Here is a 16695-nt window from a genome sequence, read left to right as displayed (position 1 = left end):
TTCTACCCTTCTCCCTTCGCTTAACAATATTGCAACAACATTATGAAAGCTGTGTGCATTAGAGTTTACTCGCAAGATCATGACAAGTTCATTATACCTTGATGGAAGACTGGTAAGGAGGATGGCCTTGGCATCATCATCATCATCTACTCATATTCCCAAACCTTGAAGTTGCTTGACAATTGACTGCATACAGTTCAAGTGAGTGGCCAAAGTATCACCATCCCCCATTTGGAGAGCAAAGAGTTCTTGTTTGGGCATAATTTTTTAGTTTTTTTGACTCTCGAGCCAAACAAGGTCTCCATCATATTGCAGTTATGGGCAACTTTTTAAGTAATATCAACATATTGAAAAAACTCTACCCCAGGTGCCCGACCTATAAGACCTAGTTCCTTCTCACTCTTCAAATCCCATGCTTGTATTGATCTGAATCCTTAACTGTTTGTTGGATTTTTCTTTGTCCCAAACACAACTCCCCATAGACCTTTTGCCATAAACAAGAGTGAACAAACAATTGCCAAGAAGGTAAATTCCTCTCATCAAACTTTATTATTGAGGTAACGTGCAATCCTAAATTTTTCTTGGAAAGTGCATCCATGACTCCTTTCTACTGTAAAAAGTTGACTACAAACTTGTTCAAGCACAACTAGGAGAAAGTCTCTCCTTTTTCAACAACTTCGTGGTCTCCTAAGATACATTAGTGCCCCAATAATCTTGAATCTGGGAGATCTCCTCCAAAAAGGGTTCACAATATGGACTGGGGTTCGTAAAATCATGAAGAGTATCGAAGCTTTCTCTCATAGCAATTGTTGGCATTTAAAGCATGGATTCTATTTTTTTTAACCATAATGAAGATAAGTACACACCAAATAACAGAGATGAATATCACGCCAAAATCAAAATGGAAAGATATATTAAGAACCTCCATGCATCCCTAATGGGCTTGTTGTGGAGGGATTCAAAAATAAGTCTATATTAGAAGCAAGCCTGATGCTGCATAAAACGATGACTCTACTACAGATACCTTGACACACAGTCACTATAAATGGTCGCATATATCACCAACAAGAGAAGCTCCTCTTTTACATGCACAGAATGGCGACACACACCTACGACTATAACTTAAGGAAACCACCTGAGGGAACTACCTTGTCAAGGCTAGTAGCTAACAAGTCTTCAAGCTCCAATTAAAAGCATCATCCAGCACTATGGAGATGCCAGAGGTCAAACGACCTCCTTGAAAGCCTTGAGACCACCAACCCTCATCAAACAATCTAGAGGTGGAGATTGAGAGCGGTTAGCCTTCATGCATAGATATGTAATAAGCTTGCATGCAAGCTCGCTATGTGGCCACAACAGCGCTCTCCCCATGTGGTTTAGTAACCATTTTTAATAGACAAGTGTTGCAATTCAAGTTGATAGTACACAAGCCTCACTCATGGATTCTATACATAATGTGGTTGATGAGACTGTGGTTGGAGCCATAATGCTAATGCAAGTCAAAATGAAGCTCCAGAATCATAAGGGCATATTTTTTTAAAGCTCTTAAATATGAGTTGATATGCCCTTGTTCTTATTCTTTCAGTATCACGGACTCCCTGTGCATTAGTTACATTGAATTGCTCCACAACTTTGTTCATTGACTCAAATGTTATCTCCGATTTTAGACTTTTGAATTTTGGATGTTGCATAGCAAACTCTAACATTTCTTTTGTAAACACTTTGCCCATAGGGCCAGAGTGTTCATCATGGATAGACATGAGTTCTAAAGCAGTTCTACAAGTTGTCACTCGACGCTTCTCGTGATCACTTTTCTTGGATATTTCATCCATTGGATGCAATTTCTTATGAGTGCTTGGACCCATAGGAGTATCCTTCGTCAATGTTAATGTTTTTTTCAATTTCTTGATCTCATCTTTCAGAGTTGTGTTTTGCATTTGTAAGTGAATTGTATTTATAGTGTGCTCTTCAAACTAAGCATCTAATATTTGAACCTTTACTTGTAACTCCTAATTTTTATCCTCTATGCCATCATACCATTTTTCTTTCATAGCCATCTGAACACTTGAAGCTTGCATAGATGATTTAATACTAGAGAAGAGCCCATCTAGCACATCATACAATACTTCAATGGTTGGATCCTATTGGCAAATTTTCCTCTAGTTAGCATATAATGAAGGGTCCTTTCAATAGGCAATTTGTTGTTGCACAGTTGAAACATGAGCAAATGAGGGTGCAAGTAGAATCAAAACTTTAGGATGCAATCACTAGCTTAAGACATGTGGTGCAAAGAATTAACATTTTTTGCACAAATGTGCACCATCTTATCCAGGCTCTCTTACAAGGACTAGCATGATTGCATCAAGCCTAATTGTGCCATGTAGACACTTACACCTTGGCAACATCTTGCTTGATTTTATTGCAAATGTTGCATGTCACGTTGGAATCATTGTATTTGTATGAGAGAGAGAGAGAGAGAGAGAGAGAGAGATGGCACATTCCTTCTCATGAAATGACACACTTCTCTACAAATCTCTCTCATTTTTAATTACTTCAAAGAGTCCAAACCATTACTCCATTGTCATAAAATTTAACCATCAAGGCTACAAGGATGAGAGTCATCATCCTCATCCTCATCTTGGTCATCTTGCTCGTTATCATTGTGGTTTTGGAAGACCAAGGTCATCCTTAACCTCCTCTTCCTCTCATCATCCTCATCACTAGTATCACCTTCTTCCTTGACCACCTCCACAATTGTTTGGACTGCAATGGTAGTTTCACTGGTGGGCGAAACCTCTTCAGAAGGGGTTGATTGGGAGAACATCAAATGACCATTTCGGTGCATGATCCTCATATCCCACATATTCTAAAGTAGCTAGAAATTTTTTATTACAATAAATATATACACAAGCTTCTCAGCTCAATCTTCTCAGATTCTATTCCTCAAAGTGATGTGGATGTACGTATAGTGACTCAAATTCCTTTTGGCACCTAGGTTAGAGCATGGTTTTGCCAAAATCCTCATGGCAAGTGGACACGGGTCACAACTAGCACCATTCATCATCCACCATTTCCATGTAGGTGTACTTTTAACTAATACTTGTACCTTAGATAGTGCAAATAAACCCTCCTTGCATCAATACTTAACAAGCTTGTTACAACCCTTTGGCAAATGCAACATCCTATGGACAATATTCTTGAACCACTATTTGAAAATCATTCATTACTCCAGGAACCTCTTCAAGTTTCATATTCCACCATTGCAGATCAAGGAGTATTAAGATTTCTCTCATCACTTTCTAGAAAACTCCATAGCTCCCTTTGTTAAATTGCATTGAAGGGTCTTCTTACATTTTTCTTATCTGGATGCATTGGCAGATTTCTAGCAATGAGTGCTTGCTCTATGCTCCAAAGGTGTCCAAGCTTTTCCAATAGTTGGGGCCTTTAAGTCCAGAGCTCTCAATACAACCATGACAGGAAATGGTATCCTCCTAGCATCCTCAAAAGACTTTCATAATCGTGTTAATGATATCGGACCTACCATATGGTTGCATTTATCTCTAACTGCCCTATTTCTTCGCTCGAAAAATGTCACAACAGAAGGTCTCAATCAAAAAAATTTTAATTTTAATCAATGACGGAAATGTGTTAAAATGCATGCAAAACCTTTTTTTATAGGCAATTACAACATTATAGACCCATCTTGTGAACTGTATACTGTTTGGATTCATTGATGCGATGAAACAAATCTCACAATTTCACAAGCATCATGTATAATCTACTTGAACCATGGTACCTGCCTGTAGCAAGTTTTCAAAAGTTAAAGCCCCGCTTCCAAAACCAACCAATGTCGATAAGGCCAAGCATGCTCTCAATTTGGGTGTACATTGATTTAGTTGGGAAGCCACAGCATGTATGTAGTAGACTAACTATGAAAAGGAAGGCTAGAGAGTCAAAAGAAGTGAAACTCATAATCAACAATAGCTTTGTAATGGATGTTCAAAGAGTTTTACAGGCCATGGTGAGATTTTATGATATGCATCTAGAAGAATGTAATGGTTGACTAAAGATTGTACTAAAGCTTAATGAAAGTGGGGTGATAAAAGGCCAAAAATTAGAAAGAGATGTAAGTGACGACAATGTTGTGTGCGCGACAATAAGACACTCATAAGCATGCAAGTAGAGAAGATAGGACTTTGCCTAGGTGGTACGATGTTCATTGCAGCTATGTCTAAGGCTAACTGAGTATTTCTAATAGTGGCTTTCACAACAAATTCAAGCTCTCAAAACCAGCTCACAGGGATGCGTGGAGAATGTTCACACCTTGTAGTCTCTTGAAGGCTTTCTAGTTGGGTGACGAATAGTCTCTCCGTCAGTGTAACTTTGTATGATATGCATGCATTGCATGCGCTTCGATTAGATGCATGTACAAAAACATTTTGGGTGTTGTCTACGCTCGAAATAGATGCATGTACGTGTACATGCCTTTGTATGTGTACATGTCAACATGTACCTCCTCGATTTTACAATACACTTCCTTTGACCACTTTCTTCCTTGCCACAAAAGAGATGATTGTAGGGAAAATAAAGAGGTCTTGTAGGCAAAGGGAAGATCTCAACACTTGTCCTACAAATTAGATAGCATAACAACTAGGAGCTTTTCATGGCAATAAGGAACAGGCTAAGAGGACATGCAATCACATGCAAAGGTTGCATGCAAGCTAAATCAGCTTGCATGCAAAGGATAGATCTTCTCTCACTCCGTGTAGTCTTGCTTAAGCCAAGGAGAGTTGCTATGGTGTTAAGTATCAAACAAAACTGTTGTCAAATCTTGTGTTTGCGCTCTAATTATTTCATCCTTTCTCTCACAAGAAGCATTGAAATTTCTTTTACCTATTTCTCTTTGAGTTTTTTTTTTTTTTAATGAGAGGCATGTCAATCAGATTTCTTCGGTTCTCGATTCGTGCTTTGTTTTAATTCGTTTTAAGCTTCATGCATGCAACTATCTCTATTTGCTATTATGAATTATGAACAGCTCACAAACAACAGTTATGAAAATTGTGAGGAAGCCTAGCCCTTTACGCCCCTCGAGCTTGTACACACCCACAACAATAGGCTCTCTTGTTGACAAAGTCAAAAATCCTAGGGTCTTTACAATGGGATGTCATACTTCCTCTTGAGGCATACTCAGGATATAAGGAGGACCATGCACCTGATTATGTGTACTCTTGGCTTACTAGGGGGAGGCGCATTTTGCCATAACAAATTACCTTGATTGTATTCAAGCTAGCCTTGTGGAAAGATATCCTTGTGGGAAGGCCTAATTCTACGAGTCTTTCACAAAAAGGTTCCTTCTCGAGCCGAATGAGTTTAACAAGTTTTGAAAGCTTCAAACCTTGAATAAGGGTGGTAACCACGTAGATTCCTTTCTTTAGGAGTTCAAGGAGAGTATGGCTAAATTTATCAGTTTAGTGAGTAAACCTCCCAAATCAACAATTGGATGAAACAGCAGCAAGATATGTTGAAATTTGCAAGAGAGAGCATAAAAAGTGCTCAGAATAGAGAAAGCAGCCACCTCTACTTCTCTCAAATGGCCAATGCGTTTACTTGAAGATACATACATAAAGAACCTGGAGTGTTGCATAAAGCACAATCAGCTCCAAAAGGCCTCCACTCGTCTTGACGACTCTCACAAAGTGCATAGATTTTGATCACGACTTCTATTGAGACATCCTTACTAATGGGCAGCACCATCCTACATTTTAGGTGATTGTCAAAGTCCTATTCTAGGACATTTATCTCCAAACATCAAGACTTGTATGGGCCTGTCCCAATCTCTCATACATTGCTCCAATACCCGACTGATACCAACATTATACATCCATAGCAAATGACTATTCTACAACATAACCAGGTTTGCCAAGCTCCACACAGTATATCCAGAGCTGAGGTAGTCAACTCATCACCCAGCCTGGAGAGTTGACCACCAACCAGTTACCAGCTTCAACTTAAAAGGGCCATTCCTTACTGTGTAGTCCTATGAACAGATATTACCAGCATTGCTCAAAGTTTGAGAAATAGGTAAAGGGGAAAATGCCGCTGCACATGGCTTCAAAGTTGTGCATGGCAACTACTTCCACCTAGTGTAAAAACTCTACACCACAGGTGATGAAGTACACCCTTGGGGGCTCAAGTAAGGTAGGATCTCCAGGTAGGACATAGCTAGCCAAGCTAGCAAGGTAATAAACAGAGCTCCAAGTTGCTCTGCCCTTAAATCTTACATCCCCAGTACCTCAAAATTGTTTTAGGTAGATTAATTGTTGTAGCCCTTTGTGCATTACGCCTACTTCCACCCACTGTAAAAACTCTGCAGAATAAGATAAAAACTCTACCCCATTGGTGATAAAGTAAAACCTTGGGGGCTCAACTAAGCTAGGATCTCCAGGTAGGACAGCTAGACAAGCTAGCAAGGTAATAAACAGAGTTCCAAGCTGCTCTGCCCTTAATCTTGCATTCCCAGTACATCTTGATTATCTCAATATTGTTTTAGGTAAATTAATTGTTGTAGCCTTATGTTTTGGTTTCAGAGGTTTGTCAGAACCTCCACACCATCTGATTTTACAGTGCAACAACTGTAAATAGAAGCCTGTTCTCCCAACTGAGTCTTAAAGATGAGAACCTACTTGGTGGGGAAAGCAAGCAGTGACAAAGAAATTAACGTGATGTCAATATTTCTGTAATATCTGCCACTGTGTTGACCTCAACTTGCAATGGCTTGCAGGTTTGCTTCATTTAAAAAAATCAACCTCAGTAAAGCTGAAAATCTTCTTGGTAAGAAAGAAAGCAGTGACAGATAGATTAACATGATGTCAACATTTTTTTGATACCTGCCACTATTTTGAGGTTGACTTGCAATGGTTTTGCATGATTTAAGAAAAAAAACATCAGTGTGCTATTTAAAGGTTACAGCCCAAAAACATAAAAGCCTCTTGCTTTTTGCAAACGAGGTTGAAAAGCTTATTGTTGTCATAAATTCCAATTTTGTCTAGCCTAAAGCCTTCTGATTCCTTTATCTATTTGGAGTACGTATAGTAGCACGCACGCAGCACTACAACCCTATAGCTCTTCATGCCTTAGGGAGAGACCTAACCATAGACTGCTACAGCCATGTCAAACCTCATCTCGAGACTGAGTGCTCCAACCTCCTGATAGTCTGTCTTCTGGGCAGAAAACCACGATCCCCTTCACTCAACCTTTATTGGGCTCCAACCCTGGGTGATCACCAAACATTGTATCTGGTCAAGGATGGACAAAGGTAAATGACCTGCTAAGCTTGCAATGCATCAGGCAAACTAAAACGATGTGGCATCAAAAAATCCACTCCCTGATTTTTGGATCCACCGAGTAGGCAAGCAATTCGGATATGTCAGCTACAATAGATGCCTTGGAGTAAAACGATGGACAAAGGAAAATGACCTGCTAAGCTTGCAATGCATCAAGCAAAGTAAAACGATGTGGCATCAAAAAATCCACTCCCTGATTTTTGGATCCACCTAGTAGGCAAGCAATTCGGATATGTCAGCTACAATAGATGCCTTGGAGTCTGCATGCAAAATAATTTTCTGTAAACTCGGAACTTTGTTCACTATTAGAGAGCAGTATTGCAGCCTTCAAGTTCATCGGGGAAATAACTCACTCGACATTCCACTCCACCAATCCAAGCAACACACAAGCAATCATTGTCATCTAGCTAAGTGTTTCATAGTTGTCTTTACTAATATCCATAAAGTGGACTTCGTACGAACCGGTAATGTCTATTTGCAATAGCAAGTTTTATACCCCAAAGGGGAGGTTGATAAGCTTCCTCATCTAAAACGTTCAGAAACAGTAAATTTGATGTTGGTTTCAATTGCCATAGGGTTCAGAAGCCCTGGTATCAGATTGAACTTGAAATTATGGTAGCGCTACAGTTCTATTCTCTCTATTACACAATGCAAGCACAAATGGCCATATCTCTTGTTACAGCAATTCGCTCATGTGAATACTGATTATTAAAAATCGTCATGATTTGGCAATCTGCATCATTGTCAATGCCCGATGAGTATGAAGAATAGTCAGAATTCAGGACTTGTTAAACACGCCTCCGTATCTGCCTGCCACTGAAGTTGTTAGTAGAGCTATAATAACTGGTGCCATTATCCAATATTGATATGTAACAAACTTCATATAATTAAAAAGTGTATCTACAGCATTAGAACAAAAGCTTACTTTCTCCTCTTTTGCCGTGTTCGCCAAATACAGGCTACAGCTCCAAAACCACAGCTGGTAAAAGCTATAGCTACAGCAGCACCAATTGGGACAGTAACAACAGTTCCTGTAGATTCTTGTGTCTCAGAAGGTGCAACTTGCTTTCTGCTAGCCAACATTTGTGAGTTGGTATTATTTGTAGATGTAAGAGCATGCCCATAGAATTTTAAAAGGAAATTGTAAACTTCAGAGGGTAAGAGCGATTGGCCGTGCAAAGTGTCATCTACTCCCCCTTGTTTGGCATCATGAGATGTCCAACATGACTTGCACAGATTTGCTGAAGGCCAAGTGATCTTACGGAACTTTGGATCACCAGTACCCAAGGTGGTTTCGTCCTTCCCAACCCTGTCATTCACCTGAGTCAAGCAGGTTTCTAGTCACACCCAAGCTTATATTTGTAAACCTGTTTGGCATATTTAAAACAGTGTGTACAGACATATGTGCATATCTGCCAGACAGAAAATACCTCATTGTGAGCACCCCATAACCATAACACCAGTTCACGTCGGGATGAAACCTTTTCCTTGGCACTTCATATATACAAGAAGACAGTTAATGAATAATCAACGCAGCAACATTATATGATATGATGCAAAAAACTTCCATGCATATTGGGCTGGTGTGAAGTACCTTGAACAAAATCCAAGGAAATGCTGCCGACATTCCTTACAGTTAAAAAATTTGGAAACAAAGCTGCATATCGTCTTGACTGTGGCTGATGCCAACTCATCCTCCACTCGTACGGAGAGTGCATGGAATAGAAGCCAAAGACCACAACTGCAATGCACATAAACCTTCATGTGACCCTTCATTATCACCAGGCAGGTATTGTATGCTTTTTAAGCTCTAAATCTATCAAGAAAATGTAGTCCAAGTATATCTTTTGTCCCGTCATTATGGAATGCTTCCTGTCAAGAATTTTTTCTTTGGAAGAAAATATAACTAGTTCATAAAAAACATTTGTTTCTTGGACTCTACCTTGGGAAGAGCACAGCAGCAAAAACCACTGCTTTTGAGCAAATATTAATACCAATTTCTTTAGAAAATCTATCACTTTATCCATAAGAAAGATTTATGTGTTTAAATCCTTTTAGGAAAGGTCTCTTTTTCTCAGCAACAGAGAGCTGTAGAAACCAATATTCACATAAAAATTATCCATTAGATTTGTCAAAATCACTGAATAAGCAGGCACTTTAGTTTATTATTAGAGACCATGATCTGTTGAACCCGTCAATGAAAGGCAGCAGATACAGAAGAGGGACAGCATTTGCATGGCATATGGCTGAATTTGGGAGACCACATCCCAAAAAGTGGAACAAAACCACTCCAAATAGGAATACCACCCGGCAGTAGATATCCTCCTCTTCAACTTTGCTCTGATAGTGGTGTAATTGCCAATGGACTGTTATTCTCTTTTCAAATCAATTCATTCAACTTTAGAACCATGTGTAAGCTGCTTCATGCTGACAAAATGTGCTGATGTAGAAGAAACTTTTGGCCACACTCGAATATCTCGAACTATAGCTATCCAGTAAGACAGATGATTACAACATTAGAGGGGCCAAAAATGGTTTTCACTCTTGTTCTAGATAGAGTCTTCTTCTGCCAAATAATGGCTACAAGTTATAACCATCAAAATCCACATGTGAGGGGCGAGATTTATATTGTATACCATAAAATTTGCTCCTCGCTGATTTTTATAAACCCTATGCTCATGGACACCTATGATTGTGATGTGAATGCTATTTTCCATGTTTCTTTAGGTAGATGCCAGTAAAGTTCAATTCTGTGTTATTGTAGTTCAAATAAAAAATGGTTCACGTGAGATGCCATTGCATACTATTACATTAGTGAGATTGTGATTTATTTATTTTTAATGAGCAGATTGTGAAATATTCCCTTGCAGAGGTTTCTTTGTAGAGGAGTTAGTGGTCTTCTTAATTGATATTCTGTATTCTAAGGTAGATGTGTGACCCTCATTGATTTAGGGTTTAAACAAAATCTAGTGTCCTGCATCAGCCTTGTTAAAAAGGGATAGTAAGCAATAAACTTGTATAAATGCCTTCCAAACTAATAATGTTTGGCTTTGAGAAGATGTAGCAATTGGTCTTCATATTCCTCTCTAGCTGGTGTTTGCTGAATGCAAGTGTAGAGACAATGATTATTCTCTTTCAATTTCTGCCTCCAAAAAACCCTTGATGTAGCAAATATTTGGTTCATCCTCTATATCAGTGCCTACTATAATGCCTTATATTGAACGAGCGACAAAGAAATCTTCTTTTAAACTGCTTACGCAAGTAATCTTGAGGAACATCGTAGTTCTCTTTAAGACAACTAACTGTCACACTTCAAAGAAAAGGAAGAACAAAATTTGGATATGCCATCAATAAATAAGTGACAGATTCCAGACAGCTTTTCTTCTATGGAACGTGTCAAAACTATTGTTGAAGCTCAGTGGAACTACAGCGAACCTTTTGTAGGTAGTAGTCCAATTATGAGACTAATCTCCTAGTATAATTGGTGCTTAGGTTCATATATTCTCACATGGCTTTTATTTTAAGTTGATAATTTACATTAGGAACCCCCAAGACTGACAGAGATTTGCAAAACCTACTTCCTCACAGCATGATCTCCATAACACTAGCCACATTGTGTCCATACATGGACATAACATTCTCCCTCCCCCCCTCCCCCCGGGGACACACTCAAAGAAGGTCTTGGAGATGAAATCTGGGAATTGCCTTCAAAGAGAATATAGACTCTCCAAGTGCTATCCTCTTCAGAGCAATCCCTCCACTTGACCTTGAGCTTTGAACAATCACGTTCCTATTCTAGAAGATTTCATTCATGGGACGCATAACTGGACAAATCCTAAAGTCTATATACCTAGATGAATCCAAGAGCATTCCCAAACTTATCCTCTAAAAACACAACATAGTGCAGTTTCAATCTCACGATAGTCACTCACAAGATTGAAAATCATAAACTCCACGCATAGCAGGGACTAGCTACTATGACATCCCCACTGACGTCATCAACGCCCAACAGTGGGTGTAGACCATAGTATAAAATATGCTCTCACACATACAAATCCACACACCCACACATACTTGAGCATCCATTTATACTAAGTCTTCGTACTGAGTTTTTGTTGGCACTCCGGAGGTGAAGGGCAAACTCAGCCATGACGAAGGCCAGCACTAAAGGAGAAGGCTAATCAAAAAGTAGTCCAAATCTCTTCATTCAAGCTACAACTGCTTGTGAAGTCTAAACGATTTCATTTTAGTCTCTCCCAAATGAGCATCTAAATCTAGCTGATAGGGCAACACACCATTTAAGATAGAAAGAATTATCGCAATACCAGCAGTCAACAACTATCTCCAACAGTCTACTCCTCTGCTAACATGAAAGATTGGATGTAGCCAAATGTCATCAAGTAGCTGCAACTTATAAGCCACATCATTGATTTTTAAACAATCAAATATAGACCAAAAAGGCGAGGAAATATTTTCTAAACCTTGCCAGTTCTCATCACCTGAGAATCTTTTGTAGTCCTCTGAGAGAACTTGAGGTGAACACTTTTGTTTGGCATAAAATTTTGCTCTATCATTAGAATTTTTATGCTCTCTTCTGCAACCTAGCTTTCAGGAAAAGGCAGCAAATTAAGGTAAGGCGCCCAGCTTTTAGGAAAGATACTCAGCTTTTGAGTATTGCTAAAGACAGTAAGTGCTATCAAAAGCACTCAGTTATTTATGTTTGGCCAGTAGGCTTTTTTTTAAAAACAACCACGCGCCCTCACAGGGGCCTGCCTAACCCATGTCTCTAACTCCATCTTCGTGCTCTCTTGTACTCAGATTTTGAATCCTTGTTGCAATAAAGATCCTTCAGGGGGGACCAGCCCTTATTTCAGGACCCTAGTGTTATGCAGCATGTAATCATTGCTGCAGGTATGTGTGTTCCAAGAATTTCCATGAAATTTGTAAGATGCTGTAACCCCTAGTGTTGTGCATAGTTTAATCTTTGCTGCAGGTATGTGTGTTCCAAGAATTCTCGTGAAATCTGTGTACGATGCGTGTTACACCAGCACAGTGATACCACGTTATATATCTATCTTTATTTCCATGGGTTTCAGATATTAGTATTTGTCTTGGTGTGGATGCCCGCTTGGTGGCCCCACCCATTCAGGTTTTTTCTCATTGTATCTGGTTTTCTCAGTCCCATAGACCCTTTGGACCTTCATAGACTTTAATACTCTCTCTTTCTTTCTTTCTTTCTTTCGCCCCCCCCCCCCTCCCTTCCTCCTCCTTGTAGGTATCTTCTCCCCTTCTATAAACCTACCCTCTTTGCTGCTTCAGTCAGGTTCAAGCCAAATTTACCAATTTCTGGGCCTAGGCTTCAGCTTCAACCACTTGGGACTTTAACATTTTTTTCTCTAACATTGATGTCAGCTGGAATTTTCTGCAGTGGGGCAGCTCAATCCACAGCAGTGTAGGTCCAAGACGATCACAGAAAAACTGCAAAGATCCCTTTTAAACAAGCCAGTGCAGGCCCAAGGCCTCACATCTCCACCTTCTTATAAGGTAACATATCCAGACCCACCCTTAGAAAAGCAACGCTTAATAGACGCTCAGAACTTGGTATGGGAATGCCAAGAGAAATTTGAGCATAGACTCAAGGTCAACAAAGGGTCGGATACCATCCACTCGGACCACCTGACCACTCATAGGGGGGAAAAGGCACTTAGGGTGCCCCAGAGAGTGGAAGAAGAGGAACCTCCCAGCCCCGATAACTCAAACGTCCTGGACTTGATGCAACGGATGTTTTAAGAAGACCCAGTGCTGCAAAACCTAAGAGAGGAAGGAGACCTCTATGGCTTCGAGGATCCACCATCGGTGGGGAGGGAGACCTCTTAGGAACCACATGATATTGCCGGGTTAGTGGCCTTCCTCTCCACAAAGGTCAAAATGCCAATCGCATCCTTCTTAAGAGGGAATCCTACCCTATGGCGAGACCTCCTAAACTCGATGAACGGGCAATTCCTGGCCCAAGGTCCTACCAACCCCGAAGACAACCAACCACAGGAGGAGAGCCGGAACATACCTAAGGTTCCCATCAATAAGTTAGGCCAATACTTCGAAGGTGATGACACTAATGCAGCTATCCCCATAACCTAACAGAACCAAAAGGTTGACGCCATTCTGAAAGGGGGAGCGGGTGTGAGTGTCTACACCAAAGAATGTTGGGAGAGGTGGGGAAAACCTTCCCTCAAGCAAACCCATTTGGTAGTAAAGCTAGCCGACGGCGGAACTCCTGAACCCCTGGGAGTTCTCACAGGTATTAACATTAAAGTGTTCAGCTTCACGTACCCCGTTCAATTTGTAGTCATGGACTTCACCCTGCAGCCCGGATATGAAGCCATCTTAGGCAGGCCCTTCCTGCGAATGTCTGGACTCGTACATGATTGGCACACGGACAACATCTATTTACAACATGAGGAGAAAATTGTGCAACTGGACCTACGTACAAAGGCCCACCCACTGTCACGACACCTATTTGCCAGAGAATCTGACACAACCGACAAATTCGCATCCCTGAAACTGTTCCAAACTTGTGAGAGAGAAGGAGAGGGAAGGAGGCAGATGAATTTTGGTATGCCCCTCTCCCCAAGCTAGAGTTCTCTTAGAATCAGATGCACATTTTGGCAAACATTGACATCCCAGAATGAATAGGATTCCAAATAACAACCCTTGAGCGGGAAGAGTTGAATACGGTAGTGCCCCTCAGAATGTTTAACATGCTCAAACCCCCCGAGGTAAGCAGGGGGGGCAGTAAGGGTCAAATCAGACCTCCATTGTCTAACATATGTGGGTGCCACTACTACTCACTATGTGGTGGAGGTTTGTAGCCTTCCCATACAGTGTGGGATCCACTTGGTATTTTTTAGGTATACATCAAATTTTAGTATGATTCAGATGCTCTGTATCAAATCAAATAAAGTTAACGGTAGGTCCGGAGCATTGACACACAAAAGGTAAGCTTGGCCGGATCATTTCTACAGGCTCAAGATGCATTTTTCATTAGGAGGATGCTCTTTTTACATTGGCTAACAACAGAAGTCAGTCCAGCTAGTCAATCCTCACAGGCCCTTACTTGCAGAGTTATTGAGAAGAGTGTATTATCTAGATAGGACAAAGGCAGTTCAGAATCAATTCAACCCTATATTAAAGGTAAATTCAGGAGATGGTTCATTTTACGCCGTAGCAGTGAGTGGGCTCAACTCCTTAATTGGTCGACCAACTTGCCACTAGTTTCCAAAATCATCTCAGGATTCCGCAACATGCATCTAGGTCTTTTGTGATCCATCCAAAAACATTTATGCTGTAGAGACCACTACGATCTAAAACTTCTGCTCTGTCAAGTCATTCAATGTCCACCCTCAATTACAATCAAGTAGGGGCCTTAGGTCTTCCAAGGCTTAACGTTAACCCAGCTTCATTGGGCTACACTCAGTGAGCATGGCTATTAGCAGATTTCTGCACTTTGCTCCAATTATTTACAGTTGGTACACTTAAGAGTCTCTCCTCTTTTGTACAAGCATGGCAAAACTTCATTGAACTGATTATAACAACTGACGTTAGATCAGTCTTGCATTCACAGTTAAGAAGAATAATAAATTTGCATTACTGATCGGAGTGCATGAGTTTTGTGAATCATTATTGTGTGCAGGATTCAAGCACGTGCAGTTGTAGCCAATGTTTGGAACATGCTGAACTTAACATGAAATGCATGGGGATTGGTTCTAAGCTCTCGTAGTTCACTACTTTTGTAGTGAGTTCAGGTAAGAGCTAGGAGCGAGTGCCTTGATCAAAGTATCATTTAAGGTTTAATACAGGACTCCTCATGGACGGAGACATTATTATAGTGGCCTGAGCCTTCACTCTGAAAGAAGTATGAGTGAGAAATCCTGAATGCTGATGAGATCATGCTCCACGATGACTATCTGCAGGCTCAAAGGCTCAGAGGTTTGACATGAGTGTGAAAAAGCAATTGATACCAGTTAAAGAAAAAACCTCGGGATGAAGAGAAAAAAAACACAACATGACACAATGTTCAGAAAGTACCTGTATCCTCGTGTATCATTTTGACTACCGCGACAGAACATCTGCATGATTCAACAATCATGTTAACAACAAGTGTGAAAACATTCGTTGGGTTGCACCACATCCATGAATAATGGAAATATAAGTTACATTTGTAAGCGGTTCAACCTACAACTATCTCCAATAGACTTCCTGCAGGATTCTTTGTAAACCAAACTTCATTTAAAACTATGTGCCTTGTGCCCCATAAAGAAATCTTGAAACTAAGAACTAGAAAAAACACACTGTGCCAAGAAAGACAAACTTACAAGAGAGGCAAAATCCCACAAAATAATCAGATGTTATAGCCCTTAAGGAATCTGTATATATTTAAACATTTTTGCAACTTTACCACAAAAGAAGATTCAATTGTACATATGTATATGTCACACGCACCCACACGCGCACAATGCAAGCATATGTCTACATGTAAGTTCATATGTGTGTACACACACACACACATCTTTTTCTAAAAGTCGGTATCTCATCAAGAAAAAATGTACATTCAAAGCTGCTCCAGTAAGAAGCAGCTACTTCTCAAAAACTAAAAACATTGGAAAAACACTTCTAACTGGGCCGGAGGGAAGAAGTCCCAGGAAGTGTGCATTCTGAAGGGAGCGATGCAAGGAGGAGTTGAAGAAACGATAAACATCCATAGAGGAGTGCGCATACGACTGAATGCTACGGTCAGGATATAAAGACCACAAAGCCCCATAATGACACCAACTGAAGAACTGAACATAGTTTGGTGTAGAGGCATTTTTCCCAAACAACAAAAAACCACCTGGTCAAGTCCAAAGCAGATGCAGGACTATCTCCCTGAGATGTAAACAAGATGGGCAAGCCAAGGAAGCTATACGCCTAGCAACCACCATCACTAGTGTGCCAACCAAAAAACACCATAGGAAAAGCCTATGTTTGAGAGGGACCTTGATATTCCAAATACGACAAAGAATAACTGAAACCAGCCTCAAGGCTAACAAGAGGGTGGTAGAACACTAACCAAACAAAAGCCTTCACAAGAAAATACTCAGCAAGCACTCCACAGACAGAAAGGGGAGCTAGAGCGCTCTTGCTCAAACACAAAGACACAAACTAGCCCCAAAGCCTTGGCGCCCCTTTCGGTATTTCTTTATTAATTGAAGAGTGCCACAAAGAGATTACACAATGAGTTCCAACTCACGTGCATTCAATGCTCTTCCCTGACTCAGAGGCATCAGTATCATGACACATTAGCCTGCACGGCTCT

At 40.4% G+C, this 16695-nt stretch overlaps 1 protein-coding gene across 4 annotated transcripts in view; it reads right to left on the bottom strand.

The window, feature by feature from the left end:
* Positions 1-6966: 6966 nt before the first annotated feature.
* The window catches only part of LOC147879891 (sulfhydryl oxidase 2-like), a 52145-nt gene continuing 42416 nt past the window's right edge, over positions 6967-16695 (bottom strand). For 2 of the 4 annotated variants that reach the window (XM_087371736.1, XM_087371733.1), the window contains exons 9-14: positions 15429-15469; positions 8938-9084; positions 8774-8837; positions 8269-8663; positions 7477-7553; positions 6967-7271 (exon numbers count right to left, since the gene is read on the bottom strand). In XM_087371736.1, coding sequence (XP_087227862.1) covers positions 7496-7553; positions 8269-8663; positions 8774-8837; positions 8938-9084; positions 15429-15469 — 705 coding nt within the window. In that variant the 3' untranslated portion in view covers positions 6967-7271; positions 7477-7495. Of the gene's footprint in view, positions 7272-7476; positions 7554-7676; positions 8154-8268; positions 8664-8773; positions 8838-8937; positions 9085-15428; positions 15470-16695 lie in introns of those variants that run through there. The other 2 variants (XM_087371735.1, XM_087371734.1) reach the window with 2 other exon arrangements.

The sequence above is a fragment of the Dipteris shenzhenensis genome, chromosome 33 (assembly GCF_047967505.1).
Source record: "Dipteris shenzhenensis isolate YYH24624 ecotype China chromosome 33, Dip_SZ_1.0, whole genome shotgun sequence".
Lineage (NCBI taxonomy): Eukaryota > Viridiplantae > Streptophyta > Polypodiopsida > Gleicheniales > Dipteridaceae > Dipteris > Dipteris shenzhenensis.
This window is presented reverse-complemented; position numbering and strand designations above follow the sequence as displayed.